General features: G+C 40.4%; 1 protein-coding gene across 2 annotated transcripts in view; it reads left to right on the top strand.

Moving 5' to 3' along the window:
• The window catches only part of LOC146352530 (proprotein convertase subtilisin/kexin type 5-like), a 316,248-nt gene that overhangs the window by 253,589 nt on the left and 42,548 nt on the right, over positions 1-20,111 (top strand). For both annotated transcript variants that reach the window (XM_084834270.1, XM_084834271.1), the window contains exons 11-12: positions 16,005-16,122; positions 18,093-18,302. In XM_084834270.1, coding sequence (XP_084690396.1) covers positions 16,005-16,122; positions 18,093-18,302 — 328 coding nt within the window. The remainder of the gene's footprint in view (positions 1-16,004; positions 16,123-18,092; positions 18,303-20,111) is intronic.

Genomic DNA, 20,111 nt, shown 5'->3' with positions numbered 1-20,111 from the left:
CTATATCAGATTTTTTTTAACTACATCACAAGAGCAAGATTACAAGTTCCAGTGTGCTATCTGTGACTAGAAAACCACTGAATAACATATTTTTAAACAGCATTTCCTTAATGCAATGTGTATTTTGTTGCTGTTGTTATACTGTTTGGTCTACATCAAGTAGGACTATTGGTGGTTAATGTTTGTTTGGCATTCCAGTTCAGCCACTGGAAAAGACAGCACTTTTCTACACCCTGCAAATTGGACAACATTACTACACTGCTTGATTATTTGAGATAAGCTTAGGGTACAACCTTGTCAACTGGAAATAGAGCCTATCTTTTTTTTAAAAAAGACCTCTTAGATAGTGAAGCCACTACACTTCCTACCCACATCTCCTGCTGGCATAGAATTTTGTAAAAGATAGGCAACTCCTTTGGGTAACAACATGGCAACCATAGGCAAGCAAATTTTGTGTAGGTCAGAGCTATGTAATTGAATGCTAGGTTACAATATATAACTGTGCTACCTGTGACTAGGCAAAGTTTTTCAGTCTTTCTACATTGACTGGCTATCATAAGCAAAAGGTTATACAAAATAACAGTACATAATGGCAAGCTAGGAGGAAGTGTAAAATGAAGTGTAAAAATGTATATCACTGTGCCATATTATTTGGGATCTTGTCTTCATGTAAATATGGAATAAAATTGTGTGTGTGTGTGTGTATGTAGCTAATATCTACAAAGCCATCTTTGTCATATTTCTGCCACAACAACAGTAATTGATGACATTTGTTCAGTTGTATTTTGCAACAATTGTCAATTGGGAATGGGTATCACATGTGATACATTACTACAGTTGTATGCAGTTACCCAACAGTTCTGTATCTTTTGTTTTAAGCCCCTGTTGTAATCCATGTGGTATATGTCAACAGCTCAAGTTTTAGGGTGGTGCTTTCCCCCAGCCTGCTTAATGTTATGGTTAAAGAGATACCAGGAATGTAATGTGACCTGACAAAATTATTCTATATACCTCATTGCAATTGGAAAGGAGGAAAAATTAAACGGCCCCAATCACTGTGGAACTGAGGAATCAACTTTAACCCAAATAAAAAGAAAAGTTTTAAATAAATTATTTTGGCAGTGTAAACTGTGCAAATGGTTCCAATAAAACTGTAACTCTCTTTAAAACTCTTGTTAGTTTTGGATGAAGGAAAAGAAAGTGATTTAGATTAAATAACAACATCCAACTCTGAGCTTGATGCAGGAGGGAGTTGGGAGACTTGCACACTGCTGCTGGCAAGAATGGAATGGTATTTTACTATTGCACGTGGCAATACGTAGTGTAATATTTTACTATTGTCCTCAGCTGCAGCCAAGAATAACAATTAAAGGCCTGTTTTTCATAGAATGAATTATTCTGATCAGACAGAATCCCTTGTGGAAATGTACCATCGTTCTCTTGATAGCTGAAACGTATTTCATAGAATAGTAGGGTTGGAAGGGGCCTACAAGGCCATCGAGTCCAACCCCCAATGTCATTTCTTCCATGACAAGTTCATAACAAGGTGTATGTGAGAAACAAAGGAAGCAGGCACCTAAAACTGACACAGGCTACAATCCTATGCACACTTTCCTGGTAAATATGCTTTGGATTGCCTTGAAAAGTAGGTAAAAAGCAAATGGGGAGGAGAGGGGTGGCCTGTTTTTTTTTAATGGGAAATCAGAGGGGGGAAATAGCAAGGAGTCTCTTGCTTAACAAAGAGTCAGTGAAAGCTGGCACTTGAAAGTGGGTCAGCATGCCTTTTCAGTGGACTGCTTCACTTGCTTGCATGGCAACGCTGTGCCTCAGAACAGTTACTTCTACTAATTTCAAGTAAGAAGTGGAAAGAGCTAGAAACAAAGCCACTGGCATTACACAGTAATGGAAGAAGATACATGACCGAAAATATTGAAGTTTTTTACCTTTGTTTGAACCATGCAAACTGAGAAATGGGCATTCAACACAACTATTTAGCAAACTGCTCATTAAATGCCCCTCACCCAAATGAATCAACTAAAAAATTGATGATCTCCCAAACCTTTATTTTACAACTGCTCAGTCAGGCTGATTTGATAAATCATTATCCAAACAGATTTTACGTCTTCAATGACTACAGAAAAGTTACTGCTCTAAACTGTACTCTGCATGACTCACTTCTGTTACCTTCTCAACCTTGCTGTTTCATCTAATAAAGCTCAGTGTCATACAAAAATTAGGGAGCATCTTTTCCCCTTCCTCTCTTGGAGGTATTAGTACTGTCAAACTCTATCCACTACAGCATAGTGCTATATGCAGTGGCTAGTGTTGCCTGCATGCATTCAGCCAGCAGCAGAAGTTCATACAGAAGCTATAGAATAGGAAGAGTGTGATATCAATGTAGATGCGAGCCTCAGAATAACAAAAGTAGGCTAATATTTTCCAAGCATAGAAACTGTTGATATTTGTTCAGAAAAATAAGGGAAGGGATCTTATTTTAAAATGAAAAGACAATGACTATATTGAGTCATTGCCTTTAAAAACAGGCTTCATTAAAGTGGTCAAATTATAATTTTTTATATATAAAGCAGAAAGATTTAGCAGTATGTTTCTTAATATTGTAATTGATATGGTATATTAAACTAAGTGGTGATCATGACTGCATGTGAGTACATTACTAGAATTCCAGGGGAACCCCAATGTTTGCAGAAATACAAATAATTAAAATACCCCCTCCCCCTGGCCCAGAGGCACCCTAGCCAGCTCTATAAGACTGAGCGTACTAATAATCACAGAACATTAAGTGTGAGTTGGAAAAGAAAAATGGAAAACCAGTGTGGTGGACTGAACTGAACTCCTTGAGCCCCTAATAGCTTATAGTATCCCAGAGAAAGGCATGGCTGGCTAGCTTACCGGAACCCTGAACAGGAGCAGTCCTGTTCGGGGGTAAAAATATACTGCAACTTCTTGTTGCAATTCCCCCTCGTAGGATATTCTGTTCCCGAAGCCTCATGTAGCAGACAAATTCCAGAATACATTGTCAGCACGTGCCTCCTTGATTTATAGGGGAATGTAAGAAGAATGTAAACAATGAAAGTGAAGGGGCTAAAGAGGTAAGATGGCTCAATTGCAATATCGGTCATTTTCAGAAGCAGTACACTAAGGTAATAGAAAGAGCAAGTAAATATTTATTTCCTGCTGCCATGCCATCTGTGAATTCCATTCCAGCAAAACTATTTTGGGGTAGTAAATAGGCTTATCTCTCCCAGAATCGTCTCTGAGGAGCTTCTGATGGGTTCCTGGCTTTCTGCTCTTTTCGTTCTATATGTATTTGACTGCTGCTGGGCAGCCCAGGGTATCTTTGCCAACATACAGTCATCTACCTACATGATGACTGTGCCACTACTTTATAAGTCATTTGAATTCAACTAGAATGGGAGTCACTAGTCTTAATACAGATGCCAAATTTGAGGTCTGCAGGGCTCAAATTTATTTAGATTCCTTTAAAGTGGTTTCATCTATGTGTAGAAAAGTGGGTATTTAGAACATGTGACTGATCAGTTACAAGTTGCGCCTTTCATCAACCTGGCAGAGAAGAAGCAATGTATGTGCATGATGAGGATAACAAGATCTCCTTCAAGAAGCCCCTGTTCATACAATGGGTTCTAATTCCCACTCGGCTATGGAAGCTCACTGGGTGACTTTGGGCCAGTCACAGACTCTCAGCCCAACCTACCTCACAGGGTTGTTGTTGTGAAGATAAAATGGAGGAGGAGGAGGATTATGTATGCCACCTTGGGTTCCTTAAGGAGGAAAAAAGACAGGATATAAATGTAATAAATAAATAAATAAATAAATAAATAAAATATATTTTCTAGCCAGTTACATATTATCTTGAATGAAACTGATTATCTGGATCCTTTTCAATGTGGATTCAGGCCTGGATTAGAGACAGAAACAGCCTTGGTCATATTGGTCAATGATCTATGCTGGAAGCTAGACAGAGGGAATATGCCCCTCTTGGTTGTATGGGATCTCTCCATGGTGTTCAGTGCCATTATGGTGTCCTTCTGGGATGTTAGGCCAATATGAGGATTGGAGGTACTGTGTTGTGCTAGGGTTCCTGTCCTATTTGGCTGAGCATTCCCAGAAGGTGATGCTGGGGGACTACTGCTCAGCCCATTGGCTGTTGACATATAAGGTTTCTCAGGGCTCTGTTTTGTCCCTGATGCTGTTTAACATCTACATGTAGCCACTAGGAGAAGCCATCCAGAGATCTGGGATTAGGGCTCATCACTATGCTGATTATTCCCAGCTCTAATTCTTCTTTTCAATTGATGCCAAGGAGGCTGTGGAAGTTCTGAATCAATACCTGAGTGCAGTGAAGGACTTGACCTGAACAAACAAACTGAGGCCCAATCCAGATAAGATAGACATCCTGTTGGTCAGCAGATAGGCCAACTCAAGACTGGGAGTTCAGCCTGTTCTGTATGGGGTGTTATTCCCTCTGAAGCATCAGATACACAGCTGGAGAGTGCTCATGGATCCACTTGGCTCCTGGTTGGTCCTGTGGTGATGTTGAGCAGGAGTGCCTTTGGCAAACTTCAGCTGGTATGCTGAAAGGGTGCCCTTGAGCAATGTCCAGAAACGTCAGATAGTACCAAATGCAGCAGCCAGATTTTTATGTGGTGTACATTTTACAAATCATATAAAGCCAGTTTTGAAACAGCTGCAGTGTCTTCCAGATTGTTTCTTACCCAATACAAGGTGCTGTTTTTTGCCTAAATGGCTTGGGCCCAGAGAATCTGAAAGACCATATCCTCCTATATGAGCCATATCCTATATGAACCATATATTATCTATGGCCCTGTTATGCATCCCATCTCCTAGAAAGGTGAGGTTAGTGAGCAGTCAAGACAGGACCTTTTGTGTAGCAGCACCCCAGTTGTGGAACTCCCTCCCCCAGGAAGGTTAAGCTAGCCTCCTCTGTATTGTCCTTTACACAGCTGGTGAAGACAATTTTATTCCACCAAACTTTTAATAGTTAATGTTGTTCTCTGATTTTACTATCAATCCCTAGTTTTATTGGACAAAAGGTCCCACAGCCCTGTGGCCCCCCAAATGAACACCCAGAGAGTAGCAGGCAATGGGGGCAGTGGCAAACAGGGTCAGCACCTGGACTGGCAAACTCTATTTTATTCCTGTAGTCATGATGGTACTATGATTTAAATGAGTTTAAAATGCAAAACTGAGCATTCTCAGAGTATTTTTTTTTCCTCAGGGCTGGCAACAGTTTTGTTGTAGTAGTTTTCCTCTAATATATCAGGAATGTAGAAGGAGTTTAATGCATGGAATGGTGGAGGTGGGGGTGAGAAGATAAATGTTAGTTGTGTGCTTCACAGCTGAAGCAAAATAGATTGCAATAGATTGATCTAAAAGGAGGGCAGGTAAGACCATTCGTCTGGCAAAGGCGAAGTACAGGCTGAAGGGGCAGGATTGCAGCTTGAGATCGATAGGCATATGGTCAAGGAACACCTAATTACTTTGAATGAGTTCAAATCTCCAGGGCCAGATGAACTGCATCCTAGAGTAATAAAGGAACTGGCAGAAGAACTCTCAGAACCGCTGTCTATTCTCTTTGAGAAATCATGGAGGACGGGGGAAGTGCCAGATGACTGGAGGAGGGCTAACGTTGTCCCTATCTTCAAAAAGGGTAAAAAGGAGGAACCTGGGAACTACAGACCAGTCAGTCTGACATCAATCCCTGGGAAAATTCTGGAGCAGATGATAAAGGAATCCATCTGGAAGCACCTTGACAACAATGCCGTGATTACTCAAAGCCAACATGGATTTGTCAAAAACAAGTCCTGCCAGACAAATCTGATCTCATTTTTTGATCAAGTAACCTCCCTTGTAGACCGTGGGAATGCTGTAGACATCATATACCTTGACTTCAGCAAAGCTTTCGACAAAGTGCCCCATGATATCCTGATGAGCAAATTAGCTCAAAGTGGGCTAGATGAAACAATGATCTGGTGGATCCACAGTTGGCTACAGAATCGGACTCAAAGAGTGCTTATCAATGGGACCTTCTCAGACTGGGGAGAGGTAACGAGTGGGGTACCGCAGGGCTCAGTCGTGGGCCCAGTGCTCTTCAACATTTTTATTAATGACTTGGAGGAGGAGGTGCAGGGAATGCTGATCAGATTTGCAGATGACACCAAATTGGGAGGGATAGCTAATACTTTGGAAGACAGAAACAAAAGTCAAAGTGATCTGGATAGACTGAGCGCTGGGCAGAAAACAACAGAATGACATTTAATAGGGATAAATGCCAAGTTCTGCACCTAGGAAAAAGAAACCAAATGCACAGTTACAAGATGGGGGATACGTGGCTCAACCACACTACAAGCGAGAAGGATCTTGGAATTGTTGTCGATCACAAGCTGAATATGAGCCAACAATGTGATGTGGCTGCAAAAAAGGCCAATGCTATTTTGGGCTGCATTCATAGAAGCATAGCTTCCAAATCCCAGGAAGTACTAGTTCCCCTCTACTCAGCACTGGTTAGGCCTCATCTGGAGTACTGTGTCCAGTTCTAGGCACCTCACTTTAAGAAGAATGCAGACAAACTGGAGAGGGTTCAGAGGAGGGCAACAAAGATGATCAGGGGACTGGAAACAAAGCCCTATGAAGAGGGACTGAAAGAACTGGGCATGTTTAGCCTTGAGAAGAGAAGACTGAGGGAAGATATGATAGCACTCTTCAAGTACTTGAAAGGTTGTCACAGAGAAGAAGGCCAGGATCTCTTCTTGCTCATCCCAGAGTGCGGGACACGGAAGAATGGGCTCAAGTTACAGGAAGCCAGATTCTGGCTGAACATCAGGAAAAACCTCCTGACTGTTAGAGCAATACAACAATGGAACCAATTACCTGGGGAGGTGGTAGGCTCTCCCACACTGGAGGCCTTCAAGACGAGGCTGGACAGCCATTTGTTAGGGATGCTCTGACTTGGATTCCTGCATTGAGCAGGGGGTTGGACTCGATGGCCTTGTAGGCCCCTTCCAACCCTACTACTATTCTATTCTATTCTATTCAAGTCCATGATTTAAAATTATCTAGCTGCGCCACTGATCCCTGGGCCTTGTTTTATGCTGTTGAACCCACATCTTTCTGTGGTCATTAATTTTGATGATGACATTGTTTGTGGTACATGCTGCTGTTAATCACCTTTCTTTTCTTGGGTGGTCCCAGTCGTTCCTTACCATGGCTTGTAGCTTGTTATCTCTACAGGATCTTCTTTGATGGGTTTTCTCTTCCCTTTATTCTATATGTATTTGGCTCTGTATTTGAAGCTGCTGGGCGAAATCATGAGGAACTTTGGACTGAGGGGTCATCAATGTGCTTATGACTGCCAGCTGTGTCTTTCCTTTTCATCCAACCCAGGTCCCATAGTCTCAGTACATACTTGGTGTCTGGCACTAATCATGAACTGGATGTGAAGGAGCTTGCTAAGGTGAATCCAGACAACAGTGAAGTAATGCTGGCTGATACGACTTGTGACCTTGGGAATCAGGACATCTATTATTCTTCGGTTTAGCCTTCCAAAGTCACTCAGGTTTGCAGCCTTGGGGTGTTTCTGGAACCAGCACTGCACCTCAATTTACCAATTTTGGAGGGAAGCAAGAGTGCTTTTCATCAACCTTACCTGCTGAAAAAGTTGTGATTCTTTTTTCCAAAAATTTCTTAGCAATTTGAGATTACACTAGTGAGGTGCACTCCATATAAAGGAACCCCTCAGTAGCCGCTACAGAATGTGGAAGCCCATTCCTGATGGGAAAGGTCACTGGAAACATCTTACATGTGTTCAGTCATATCCACCAGTATCAGCACCGACTATTGGGCTAAATTTAATTTGATTTTTACTTCCAAATATCCAAATAGATTGGGTCCTATACACCACCATCCCTGTCTTAAAATGTTTTAATTAGACTCCTGAAAGATAAAAGAGAACAGAACATGAGCTTCCCTTGTCAGAGGATCCTACAAAATGTGTACTGCCACAGATAAAGCTCTGCTCTTTGTAGTTGCTAGCCTAACTTCAAATGGCTGTGGGACTCAGGTTCCCATAAAATGACCTAAGCCCATGAGGAGGTCTCATTTGGGACAGATCATCCCTCAAAATAGCCTGGGCCCAGGCCATTTAGGGCTGCATAGGTAAAAACCAGATCCTTAAATTCACCAGGAAGCAAACTGGGAATTATTAGTAGGGAATAACTGCTGTGCTGCCACATTATAGACCAGGGTAAGCTTCCAAACGATCTTTAAGTACAGCTTCAGACAAAGCATAAAGAGTAGTCCAAACAGTTACCAGCATATGTATAAAGGCTACTTTGTCATAAAATTATGAAACTATGCAAGTATCACACATAATAATTCAAAATTATGATATACAAAAAGATGTGGTGTGATGCCCACCAACTTATATGGCTTTAAAGGAGGATTAGACAAATTCCCGAAGGATAAGGCTATCAGTGGCTACTAGTCATGATGCTATGTCCAGGATCAGAATACCGATCACAGAGTATCTCTGAATACCAGTTGCTGGCAAATGACAGAAGGAGAGGACTATTGTTCTCCTGTCCTGCTTGTGGTCTTCCCAGAGGCATCTGGCTGGCCACTGTGGGAAACAGGATGCTGAACTAGACAGGCCTTTGGTCTGATCCAGCAGGGCTCATCTTATGTTCTTATTATATGTACCAATGTTCAATATGCATATAAATGCTAATATACAAAAATCACAAGCTGTTTTTTAAAAGGCTAATTTTAAAAAGTTCATAAATGCAACTAACAATTGTGACATGTCCTTTAAGACATGTCATTGTAGTTTATGTTAGTAAAGAAAATCTGTTGGTGCGAGATAAAAGGTCTTAAATATTAATCAAAGGTAATTAATGAAATATTAATGATGAAGTACCAGTTACAGCTGTGGGCTTCATTCACGTTTATACTCCAAAAGACATACACAAAGCAATTCCAGACAAGTATCCAACTTGCTCAGAAATCAGCTTTGTACTCAGGAATCGGCTGTTTTGCTGATATGTGCATATGTAGAACATGATAGATCCAACATGCTATTAGAGTTTGTGAAAAATCTGTGAAAGCTCAGGAATCGGCTGTGTACCGTGTAGGATGGAGGTTGGCTGGCCACGCAAATATCATGTAATAATTCCTTGTCTTATGGGCCCTTGTCTCCCCTCCTCCCATTCTCAAAATTACAACATCTATTAAATGTTTATTTCTTTTAAAACTTCACTTTGAGCTCGTCCACATAATATGTATTCAGCCATCTCTAGTAATAGTGACTCCAGCGTTCTCAGCTTTTTCTGATTTTGCACCACCTGCACATTTAGCACATGTATCCTGCTCAAATCTTGCATTTTTTTTTAAAGCACTAAGCTTTCCCACAAATGGAAAGAACAACCCAATGATTACATCAGGAGAAGCATGTACTTCCAGAAGACTGCTCTGAATAACCCCACATGCTCAGACTAAAAACCACATTGGATTACTTTTTTAAAACATCTTAGAATCAAAGAGATTTAGATTAAGCCAACCACATTCCACATGGGAAGCAAAACCTGAGGTAGCTCCCCTTTCTTTATAATCCAGGTGGTAAAAAAAATTCTAGAGATCCACACACAGTTAGGTACAAAGATCACAGAAGCCTAAACAAAGCTATCTCATTAAATTAGATTGCTTTGTAACTATTGCTCCCCAATGTATTATATTGCAGAACATGATTGGATGTTGTCTTATAGTTTGGTAAGAATCTTCCATTATGAAAAACAAAAACAACTCCTGGACAAAGAAGAACTCTACTAAGAACCACACAGCACAAATTAAGTCATCAAAGAAAGAAACTTCTGCTATGGCTAAAGGCCTCATATTACTGAAAAATGGCTAAGTGTTGTTCACTGAAGTGACTAAATGTTTGGCACAATGGCAGCACAGCTATTTGAAGGCTGGCAGGGCAGAAAGGAGAAGCTTCAGTATATCCCCTTAGTACACAAAGAAAAAGGATTGTGCTCAGTGTCAGATATTCCAAATCAATGGAATGAGGCCAAATTAAGAACTGAAATAAATGTATAAATCGCCAGTTAAGATATTAGACTGATTTTTGTGAAATCAAATATTTGTATTTATTTTGATTTTATCTATTTCTCTATAATACTAAATATGTTGAGTAAACAAATATTGTATGCAAGCATTCTGTTCTATTAATCATTACATTTTCTGAAAGCTTAAATGGAAAATCTGTTTTTTTCTTAACTGGCTAAGGCTGAAATTCTATGCACACTTAGGGTTGTATCCAGCCCTTGTGCAAGTGGAAGTCCTCTTATGCAATGGGGCTTCCCCATCCACTCTTCCCTCCCTGCAGCCCCATGTGTCTGCCCTCCAATCTGCCCCAGATGGTCCCCAACCTTCTGGAGCAGATTGGATGTGTGGGAACTGTAGAGTGGAGGGAGGATTCTGTTCTGCCAGCAGTTCCCTGCCACTGGCGGAATGACAGAATTGGAGACAACTCTTACCTGAAATTAAGCTCTGTTGAATACAGTGGGTCTTAGTACTGAGTACATCTATAAAGTTATTGGTAGTTAAAGGTACACTGTGGTTATTGTGGTTTTGTCTGCATTACCTGGTTGTCACTGGTCTTGATTTGGTTTTCAAAACATTTTGTTTTGTTGTATTTATGTATATATGCATACATATGTATACACACATAGATCGAAACAGAACTCTCTTTATATCACTGTTCATGTTTTTCTTAAACATAAACATAAACAATTACTTGGCTTTGAAAATCAGGAGAGGATTTATTTTATGACTCCAAAATAAAAAGAACACTACTCATTTTTAATTCGATGCACTTGATTTTCCTCCCTCAAATCAAATTATCTTATATACATTCCTGCTATGTTAAAAATAATACAAGGGATTTAAGATATAGGAAAGTTGGCAAAAGCAACCAAATGCTAATATAAAATCTCAGAAATAATCCTGATTAACATTTGATACATTTTTTTAAAGTTTGGGGTTAACTTTAGTCCAATACATTTTGTCCATGGTTTTTCATTGGTCTCTATTGTTTTCCTTTAAATAAAGCAACTATCTTACATTATAGTAAAATAGCAATGTACTGTAATGCAGGAGACAGCTAATTTTCTTAATAGATGAGGACCAAAAAACTGAAGCTCACTCCTGACAAAACAGAGGTACCATTGGGGGCTGTTTTTTCTGATCTGCTAGTAAGTGGTATTTGCCATGTACTAGATGGGATTGCTTTTCTCTTTCAGGATCACTGTCTGAGGGTGCTAATTATCCATCAGTCTTACTTAATAGCCCAGCTGGATTCCATCCATTGCATGCAGTGCCTTTCACCAGCTTAGGCTGGTGTGCCAACTACAACTTCTCCTTGACAAGGATAACCTTGCCACAATGATCTGCACTCAAGTAATCCACACCCTAGATTAGACTACTGTGATGTGTTCTCTGTGGAGCTTCCTTTGAAGATTAGAAATATGGTTCAGAATGCAGTTGTAAGAGAGCTAACTGGGCCTCGCTAGCGGGATCATATGTCACACAGTTTTAAAACAACTCCACTGGCTGCCAGCCCCATTCTGAGCACAATTCAAAGTGTACATTGTACATGAAGAGTATACCAAGCAGTTATGTTCATCTTCAGAGTACTTTCCCCATGTTCTGCTGCCTTAACTGCTTATGAAGCTGTTGACCAGAGATAGGGACTTCTTTGTTGTGGTGTCCTGTATCTGGAATACCATTTCCAGAGAGACTTGCCTGGTGCCAAATTTTGTCATCTGTTCAGTGTCAGGCAAAGATCTTTCTATTTGCCTAGATGAGCAGCCCTCCAGATGTTTTATTCTACACCTCCCATCATTCCTCACAATTGGCAATGCTGTCTAACGCTGATAAGAGTTGTAGACCAAAACATCTGAAGGGCCACAAAGTGTCCCCCCTGGCCTAGACCTTTCAGCATACCAGTTGATTTTAATTGGGGGGGGGGGGTGGCTGATAGGATGGCTTTTCTTGATTTGTTCTTTGATCTTCCTCTGGTCTTCTTGATTTAATGGGTTTTTATTGTTCTCCCTGTTTCATGTTTTATGCATAATTTTAACATTGTATTTTATTGTAGTATTCTTTTCCACTATAGGAGCTTTTTAGCTGAAGAGCAGTGTAAAAATTCTGAACATAAATAAAAACATTCCAAAAATATTGCTTTATTGCTTTAATATCGCAATATTAAAGCTACCACCCAATAACCATGTAGATAATCCCTGAATACTAGTATAGGGATTATCTAGGCAAACCTATGGTCTCTTCTAAGAGTAAAGACCAACTAGCTTTTCCAAAACTATCAGAGTGACACCCACCACCACCTTCAAATATTCCCAAAGATCCTGTAAATAGTGTGTGTGCTGTAGCTTCAAGCCACTGGAACTGTACTGGAAATTAAGGCTAGCACACATACCTATTAATGGATGTTTGGGGTGGGAGAAAAGTTTAGAATGCTTGGTGTTACAGAGATCAGTTCTGCCTGGTCTAGGGAAATCCTAAACTCCAGAACTGCAGAAACATGTTGGGGGAAGGGGAAGAGGAAACAGAGGGAAGAGTATTTACTTCTTTTTCTCTGCTCCATTCCGTCTACCCAAGTAGTAAATATGATTCTACCTCTCTTGGAAAACAGGCATATTAGTATAACAGTTGAATCAAACCAATTGCTCATCAAATCACAACTCTCTCAGGGAACATAAACTTTATCCATACTAAAGAAATGTGCAGAATTTCTTACAGAGCATAAAACATGCCATAGAAATGGTACTTGAAGGACCTCCTTCTCCAAATCCAACAAACACAGGATTTAAGATCAGCCAAGGAAGTTTTGTTTGTGGTGCTTTTGCTTATGGTGAAGATTGTGATCCATGGGGCTATGACATATGACGGCCTTCTCAGTGATAGCACCCTGGCTCTGGAACTCCCTTCTGGTAGATTCAGCTGTCCCCCATGCTGATGCCATTTAGGCAGCAATTAAATGCATTATTTGGGGGTATAGGCAAATGCTGTATTTATTTAGTCATGTATTGTGTTGGTGGGTTTATCGTATTTTATTATACATTTTTTATTTTAGAGTCATCATTTTAATGTTGTTTATGTGGTGCACTGTGTTTTATAGTTCACTGCCCTTGGCTCTTTGTGAGGAAGAGTGGGATATAAATTAATCAATCAATCAAATATAAATTTATATTATGTTAGACACAAGGTTCCTCGAATCTGGCCAGCTTCATTTATGTTTTATGTAAATTGTTTGCTAGTTATGCAAGTCATGTGGTAAATTGGGGAAGGATTAACCAGCCTCTCCCCTGTTGATTTCCTAATCTAAATCATACCTTTCATACTTGCTTTATAGGAAGGAAATAGATGACTGGGTTTTCTTAGATATTTTTGCATGCTGCATGTACGAACAATGTGTGAGGAAACTGAGATATGAGATTAGGAGGAAACAGTTAGGCTGGGGATTAGGATCATGGGGAAGATGAAATCTGGGGTTAGGAGGTAAAATGTGTGGGGTTGGCAACCATGAGCTTATCTCAGGCATCTGAACAACTGGACTAATTTGGAGTCTCCAAAGAGGGGTCTCTCCCTGACCTCCTTGCAGTTTCCAGAAAGGAAACCTAGCTTCTTCTAACTCCAACTGAAACCTCTTACTAAAAAAGACTAGGATGCATATTTAGAAGACATATTCCTGCAAAAACCAATCCAGTGGCATAATATTTTTTAGGATGTTGGGTGGAGTAAAGCAAAGGTCGTCCACTGAGAAGCACTGTGCATGTGTTCAGAGGCACTTTCACATTCTCCCCTTGCTTTCACATTTCTCCTGTGCTCCCACATTTGCAAGATGACCACTTATATAAATGTGCAGCTGAACCCAATAAAGGTAGATACTTCACAAAAGGGAAGGAGTAGCTTGTCTGTATTGCACAGAGGTTGCACTGGCCTTCGCTAGTATAGAAAAGATAATGTTTACTCAGCCTTTTCAGATAGTGCTGTGCAACGTATGATCGGTACAAGAATATGTTCCACTAATTAACTTTCCCAAGAAGATATGAAGGCAATTATAGCTGTAACATGTTACCTAAAAGGCATATCTGACCCAGTATAATGCTGCCTTAAGTGATTTTTATAGTACTTCTAAGGACTCCCGAACTGGTTAATATCAGGTGAGGCAACAGTAACAATTCTAATTTATACACAAATAGAAGGGTAAAGTTTTAATGGTGTATGAACAGTGAACACTTTTTTTCTCACGATGTAGGGGATCCGTTACTTTTATCAACTCTGCAATGTTTTCCAAAATTATTATTATTTAGTCTGTGAAAATGATGGGTCTGTCTCAGTACCTGCAGCTGCTGGCCAAACTCATTTTATCAGGGACTTTGAAGTGCAAGCACTGCAGACAGCCAAATATGAACTGTCTGGAACATTTCTACATGGAAGTCTTTAATAGCACCACTGAACATTAGGTTGTTTTGATGGGGGGGGGCAATTATCTGTGTGTATGCACTTTTAAAATGGCAGGGTACACCTTACTCCTACTCATTCCTCCTCTCAAAAGAAAGTTTTGAAACATTCAGAGTAATATTAACCATGGGAATTTAACATAAGCATTGTAACCTTGGGCAGTAATATCTTTCTCAAGACTGAAAAATTAGACTTTTAAAATAATAGACTTTAAAATAAAAAAGGAGGTTGGCAATGTGAAGACTGTTTGTTCTGCCTATCTTTGAAGAGAGTAGTGAAGTGAAAATACTGGTTACACAAAGTATACATTTGTAACATTGATTAACACATGTTTCCCAGGACCAAATGCTCAAAAATAATCAGTAGAAATTACAGAATTCCCTTTAAATCACAAGTCTCACAACTCATTGCATTTATTTATTTAAATATTACATAAACAAAAGTCAGGCGCCTGCCCCAAAAGCTTACAGCAGCCTTTCCCAACCTCGTGCCCTCCAGACATGTTGGACTACAACTACCATCATCCCCTGCCAGCAGAGTAATGGGAGTTGTACCCCCAACACATCTGGAGGGCACCAGGTTGGGGAAGGCCAGCTTATAGTGTAAATGTATATATTGGAAGAAGAGAATTTCTTAAACACTATAACATAGCCTGTGTCAGACTCAAAACTCCACTGCAGACTGCAGTCAGCACCAGGATGTTTGTGTATTATTGATTAATGAGGTATTATGGATAATAATACCCTTCCTTAAACCTTTCCAGTATTAACTTTTAAAACTTTGACTAAGGACTAAGCTAAGGTGAGGCAGAATTAGCCACTAGTTTGAACATATACACACCACCTCTTTTCCACATGCCGCTGCTGACGTCACATGTATCATTCTGTCACTAATGGGTATTGCAGAACGTCATGTGTAGGACTGGTTAGCGCATGCCTGCAGAACCATTCTAGAGCAAAAAATTGTCATCCTGCAAACTATTGTACATTATTGTATAACCAAATACCATGCACCCACTTTTAGAAATTGTAATATGAACCAGGAGATATCCAAAGATTTCTGGCAGACATTTCTGTGGTCTTAGCTGCACTGGGTTTTTTTAAGCTGCCACAATCCCTAGAATCCATGTACTATCAAGTTCACACTAATATTTCTCAATAATGTGTTTGTGCCTGGGCATGGAGGTGCGGATCACACTCATATCTGATGTTGTCAGTCAACAATAGAATAATTAATATGGATGTGATTGGCAGGTCCAAGCAGGTCAGATTTAGCAGTTATTCTAAACAAGGCAAGTTTGGGGGAAATGAATGAAAAGGAATGTACAAGATGACAATAATGATTATTGTATTCTATGAAAGCACAAATAACTGTTTTCTGATTGTAACTATTCTGTTTATATTTTGCAGTTAGCCACCTATATGGATTTGGGTTGATGGACGCTGAAGCCATGGTGCTAGAAGCAGAAAAGTGGACAACAGTCCCTCCACAGCATGTGTGTGTCGAGAACACAGATCGGCAAATCAAGTAATACTTGTTAAAGACCATTTGTTGATATATTTTATGGGGCTGTACATAGTGGCTTCTGTTTGTATTTGTTTTGTTTCCTAAAAGCTAATGTTTGGCTGTGTAATGCACAGCTCTTCTGGCTAGTGCCATCTTTGTGAAAGCAGATGCAGGAAGCCTTCTAGTACCCTCCAACCTCCCAGAAGCAGAGGTTCAGTTGGGAGAGTTGCACCACCTCCCTGATGAATTTCAGTTTAGGGCAGAGTCAAGATGAGCCCATTTGCACTAGTGCCAGGCTATCCATCAGTGTAAGAAGAGTTGGCCTCAGGAACCCTTTGGGGCTTTGGGTCCAAGATCTGAGCCTCATTCTCCAAGACCATATAAGGTCCAGATGTGTGATCAGGGAGCCTGCCTTTTACGCAGTTCCCAGTCATATGGAGAAAACCTACACATGTACATACATTTGTTCAGACCTTCAGCTGAATCCATGGAGATCAGGACTGGAGGAAAATAGGTGCAATCCCAACCCTCCCTCCACATATGTACACACACAAAGTATCTTCACAGTTCTAGAACCTTGGCAGGCTATTTTTGGTCTTACTGAAATCCACACCCACAGCCCTAATATATACATGCAAACAGCATGGTATAATCCACCTGTTTTTGCATGCTCTTGCTCTCTGATTTATTGCTACATCCAGCCTCAATAAGTCCTTGATACAGGTTACTTTTTTGATAAGGAAACTCATTAATGACATTTGTGCTGTTATTCTGTTCCCATTCAGGTTTATTGGCTATTGTAATTAAACCCTGCGGTATAATCCTTACCCCATAAGGATACAGTGACCATGCACTGTATTGATCCCAATAGGGCTCAACATAGTCCTGTTTCTTCCCACCCCCACTTCACTCCATGCACACACAGGGACACCAGGATATTATGATGAATGGGAGTCCTCTACATATTTGCCATATCCCTGTTCAGCCCTCCTTCTCCATACTCTTTCATGTTACTTGTGATCTGGACCTCAAGTTAATGAGTTGAAGTTTCTATTCAGTTTCCTGTCCAAGGTAATATTTATCAGGTCTAAATCTAATAAAGCCAATCAAATTATAATGAAGGCCTCAACAGAATCTTATAGAGGCCTGAGCCAAATGTAAGACAAAGAGTATTTTGGCAAAATCAAAGTTTAACAATGTAAAATGTTTGTTTTCATGGGGACCCTTGCTAGGCAAAGCCTTGGGGTAGATTGACCTTGATTCTTTTCACTTCTCCAAGTCTCCCCTGTTCATTGCAGGCCTTGTGTATAGCTTTATTATTTTACAAGATTATTTCCATGGATAGTTACATGATAAGAATGTTGTATCTATCATAGCTGATATATCTTAGTTGTTGCACAACATCAACCGGTCATGTTAATTGTTGGTATCATTTGATTAAAACAGTTGTATGAATATGCCTCCTCTGCTATTTCTGGATAAGAACAAGTATTTCTTATTTGTACCTTACTAGTAATTTGTACCTGTTCTGTTGGATCTATTCTAGATCTTTCACTGAGAACTTGTAGGTAAATATGATTTGTATGGATGGTAATGAAATAACTGAAAGAGTTTTAGAAACATGTATGGTAGCTTGTGACCTAATTGTGTCATCACATATTTGTGGATTAGGAACGGGCTACTTCTGAAACATAATAAAGAAGTTTTAATAGGAACATGTGGAAGGATATATAAATCGTGTTCTGTAATCTCAAACTTTTTTGAACTAATTTGCAGTAATGCTTATCTTTTAGCTTGTAGTACAACTGAAGTGAAGGTACCATTTTCTTCTAATGAATAGAAAGCAAAGGTTTGAACAGATACTCAGGCAATTTTTTAAAAAAGTCTGTCCATTTCACTATCACCAAAATTAAATATAACTTTTCAAGGATATAATGAATGATTTGTGGTATTCACTGGAGGCCATGACTATGTTGATGTTTTTCAAACAGAACTATACGACCAGATAATATTCGGAATGGACCAGATAATGGTGTTCGCTCAATATACAAAGCCACAGGCTGCGCAGATAATGCCAATCACCATGTAATCTATCTGGAGCATGTTGTAGTACGCATCACTATCACGCATCCTCGGAGGGGTGACCTGGCAATTTATTTGACTTCTCCTTCTGGAACAAGATCTCAGCTATTGGCTAACAGGTACAATAACCATATTCACCTTTTAATCTGATCAGGGCTCAGGATGTATGCAATTTAAATAAAGGTGTGTGGAGAAATCACTTAGAAATATATATCTTGAAGAGAGTGAAAAAAATTAAGTGGAAATTTGAGATCTGCTGCCACTATGAATATCACCAGAGGCTAGAATACTCCTGTAAGCTTTTGTGTTGGGTACAATAGATTTTGACAGATCCTTGAGGACTGGAATAATTGCAGAATACAGAGGAAATGAAACAGAATCAATATTTCAAGAAGATGGAGGATAGAGCAATTACTTTAATGACAAGAACTGTTATACTTGTCATTCCTAAATAAGGATGGTGTTTGTTGTTGTACATCTTGAGTTTTGGTCCTGATCCTAAAGAGCTTCCAACTGGACATTTCATAAACTTTGATTTTTATGAGGTTGTATTCTAGGGTCAGTCCTGGCATAAGACCCAGTAATCATTTGGCAATCAGTGAATTTGTTTTGATACCTTAGCAAATATATTAATGTACCTAGTTGTTCTACTACTGAGTCCTTTTGCCTGGTGATGCTGTTATTTAATGCCAGGTCAATACATCGATGAGGGAGTCAGCCTGGTGTGCATTACCTGGGTGAGATGAGTGGGGTACAGTACCAGTCCAGGCTGGAGAGCTGCAGGCTGGAGGATGCTGTGGTCCATAACTATCTTCCTCGCCAGAAGGCCTCTCAGGTCTGAGGTAAATTTTGAGGGTTTAGACCTAATGTTGGGCCAAAGACTCAGATTAGGGATGCTGCTAGTGTATCAGCTGCCATGCTGCCCAGCTGCCTCTCTGTCCAAGCTGGCTCAGGTAGCCTCTACTGTAGTGTTGGAGAAGCCAAGGACAGTAGTTCTGGGGGATGTTAGCATCCACATGAAGACTGCCATGTGTGTGGAACACCTCAGGACTTCATGGCTTCCATAACAACTGTGGGACTATCCCAGCTTGTCATAAGCCTAACACATAGGCTTTGACATAATATTTGCCCCAGGACATAATCAGCCTTGGTCACCATGATAGATGACCTTCATTGGGAGAGAGACAGTGGGAGTGTTGATCCTCCTTGATCGCTCAGCAGCTTTTGATACCATTAACCATGGTTTCCGCCTGGATCTGCTCTGCAGGTTGGGGATCGCAGGCACTGAATTGCAGTGGTTTTATTTCCACCTTCAAGGCCAGTTTGAGAGTTGCATTGGGTGACTGTGTGAAGGCCCCCTGGCATTTGTATTGTATTTAGCATAGAAATGCCCTAATCATAGCATGGATAAGCAAAGCATGCAAACACTGTTGCATGTTCAAATAAAAGCTTACAGCTTCAAGGATGCCTTGTTGTTCAGTCGTTCAGTCGTGTCCGACTCTTCGCGACCCCATGGACCACAGCACGCCAGGCCCCCCTGTCCTGCACTCTCTCCCGGAGCATGCTCAAGTTCATATTCATTGCATCGGTGATGCTATCTAGCCATCTTATGCTCTGCCGTCCCCTTCTCCTTTTGCCTTCAGTCTTTCCCAGCATCAGGGTCTTTTCCAGAGAGTTTTCTCTTTGCATTAGGTGGCCAAAATATTTGAGCTTCAGCTTCAGTATCTGTCCTTCCAATGAGCGCTCAGGGTTGATTTCCTTTAGGATTGACTGATTTGACCTCCTTGCAGTCCAGGGGACTCGTAACGGTCTTCTCCAGCACCACAGTTCGAAAGCATCAATTCTTCGGCGCTCAGCCTTCCTTATAGTCCAGCTCTCACAGCCATACATTACTACTGGGAAAACCATAGCTTTGATTAGACGGACCT

This window comes from Heloderma suspectum, chromosome 2 (assembly GCF_057233095.1).
Source record: "Heloderma suspectum isolate Gila_16-S chromosome 2, 16-S_ref, whole genome shotgun sequence".
Classification (NCBI taxonomy): Eukaryota; Metazoa; Chordata; class Lepidosauria; order Squamata; family Helodermatidae; genus Heloderma; species Heloderma suspectum.
This window is presented reverse-complemented; position numbering and strand designations above follow the sequence as displayed.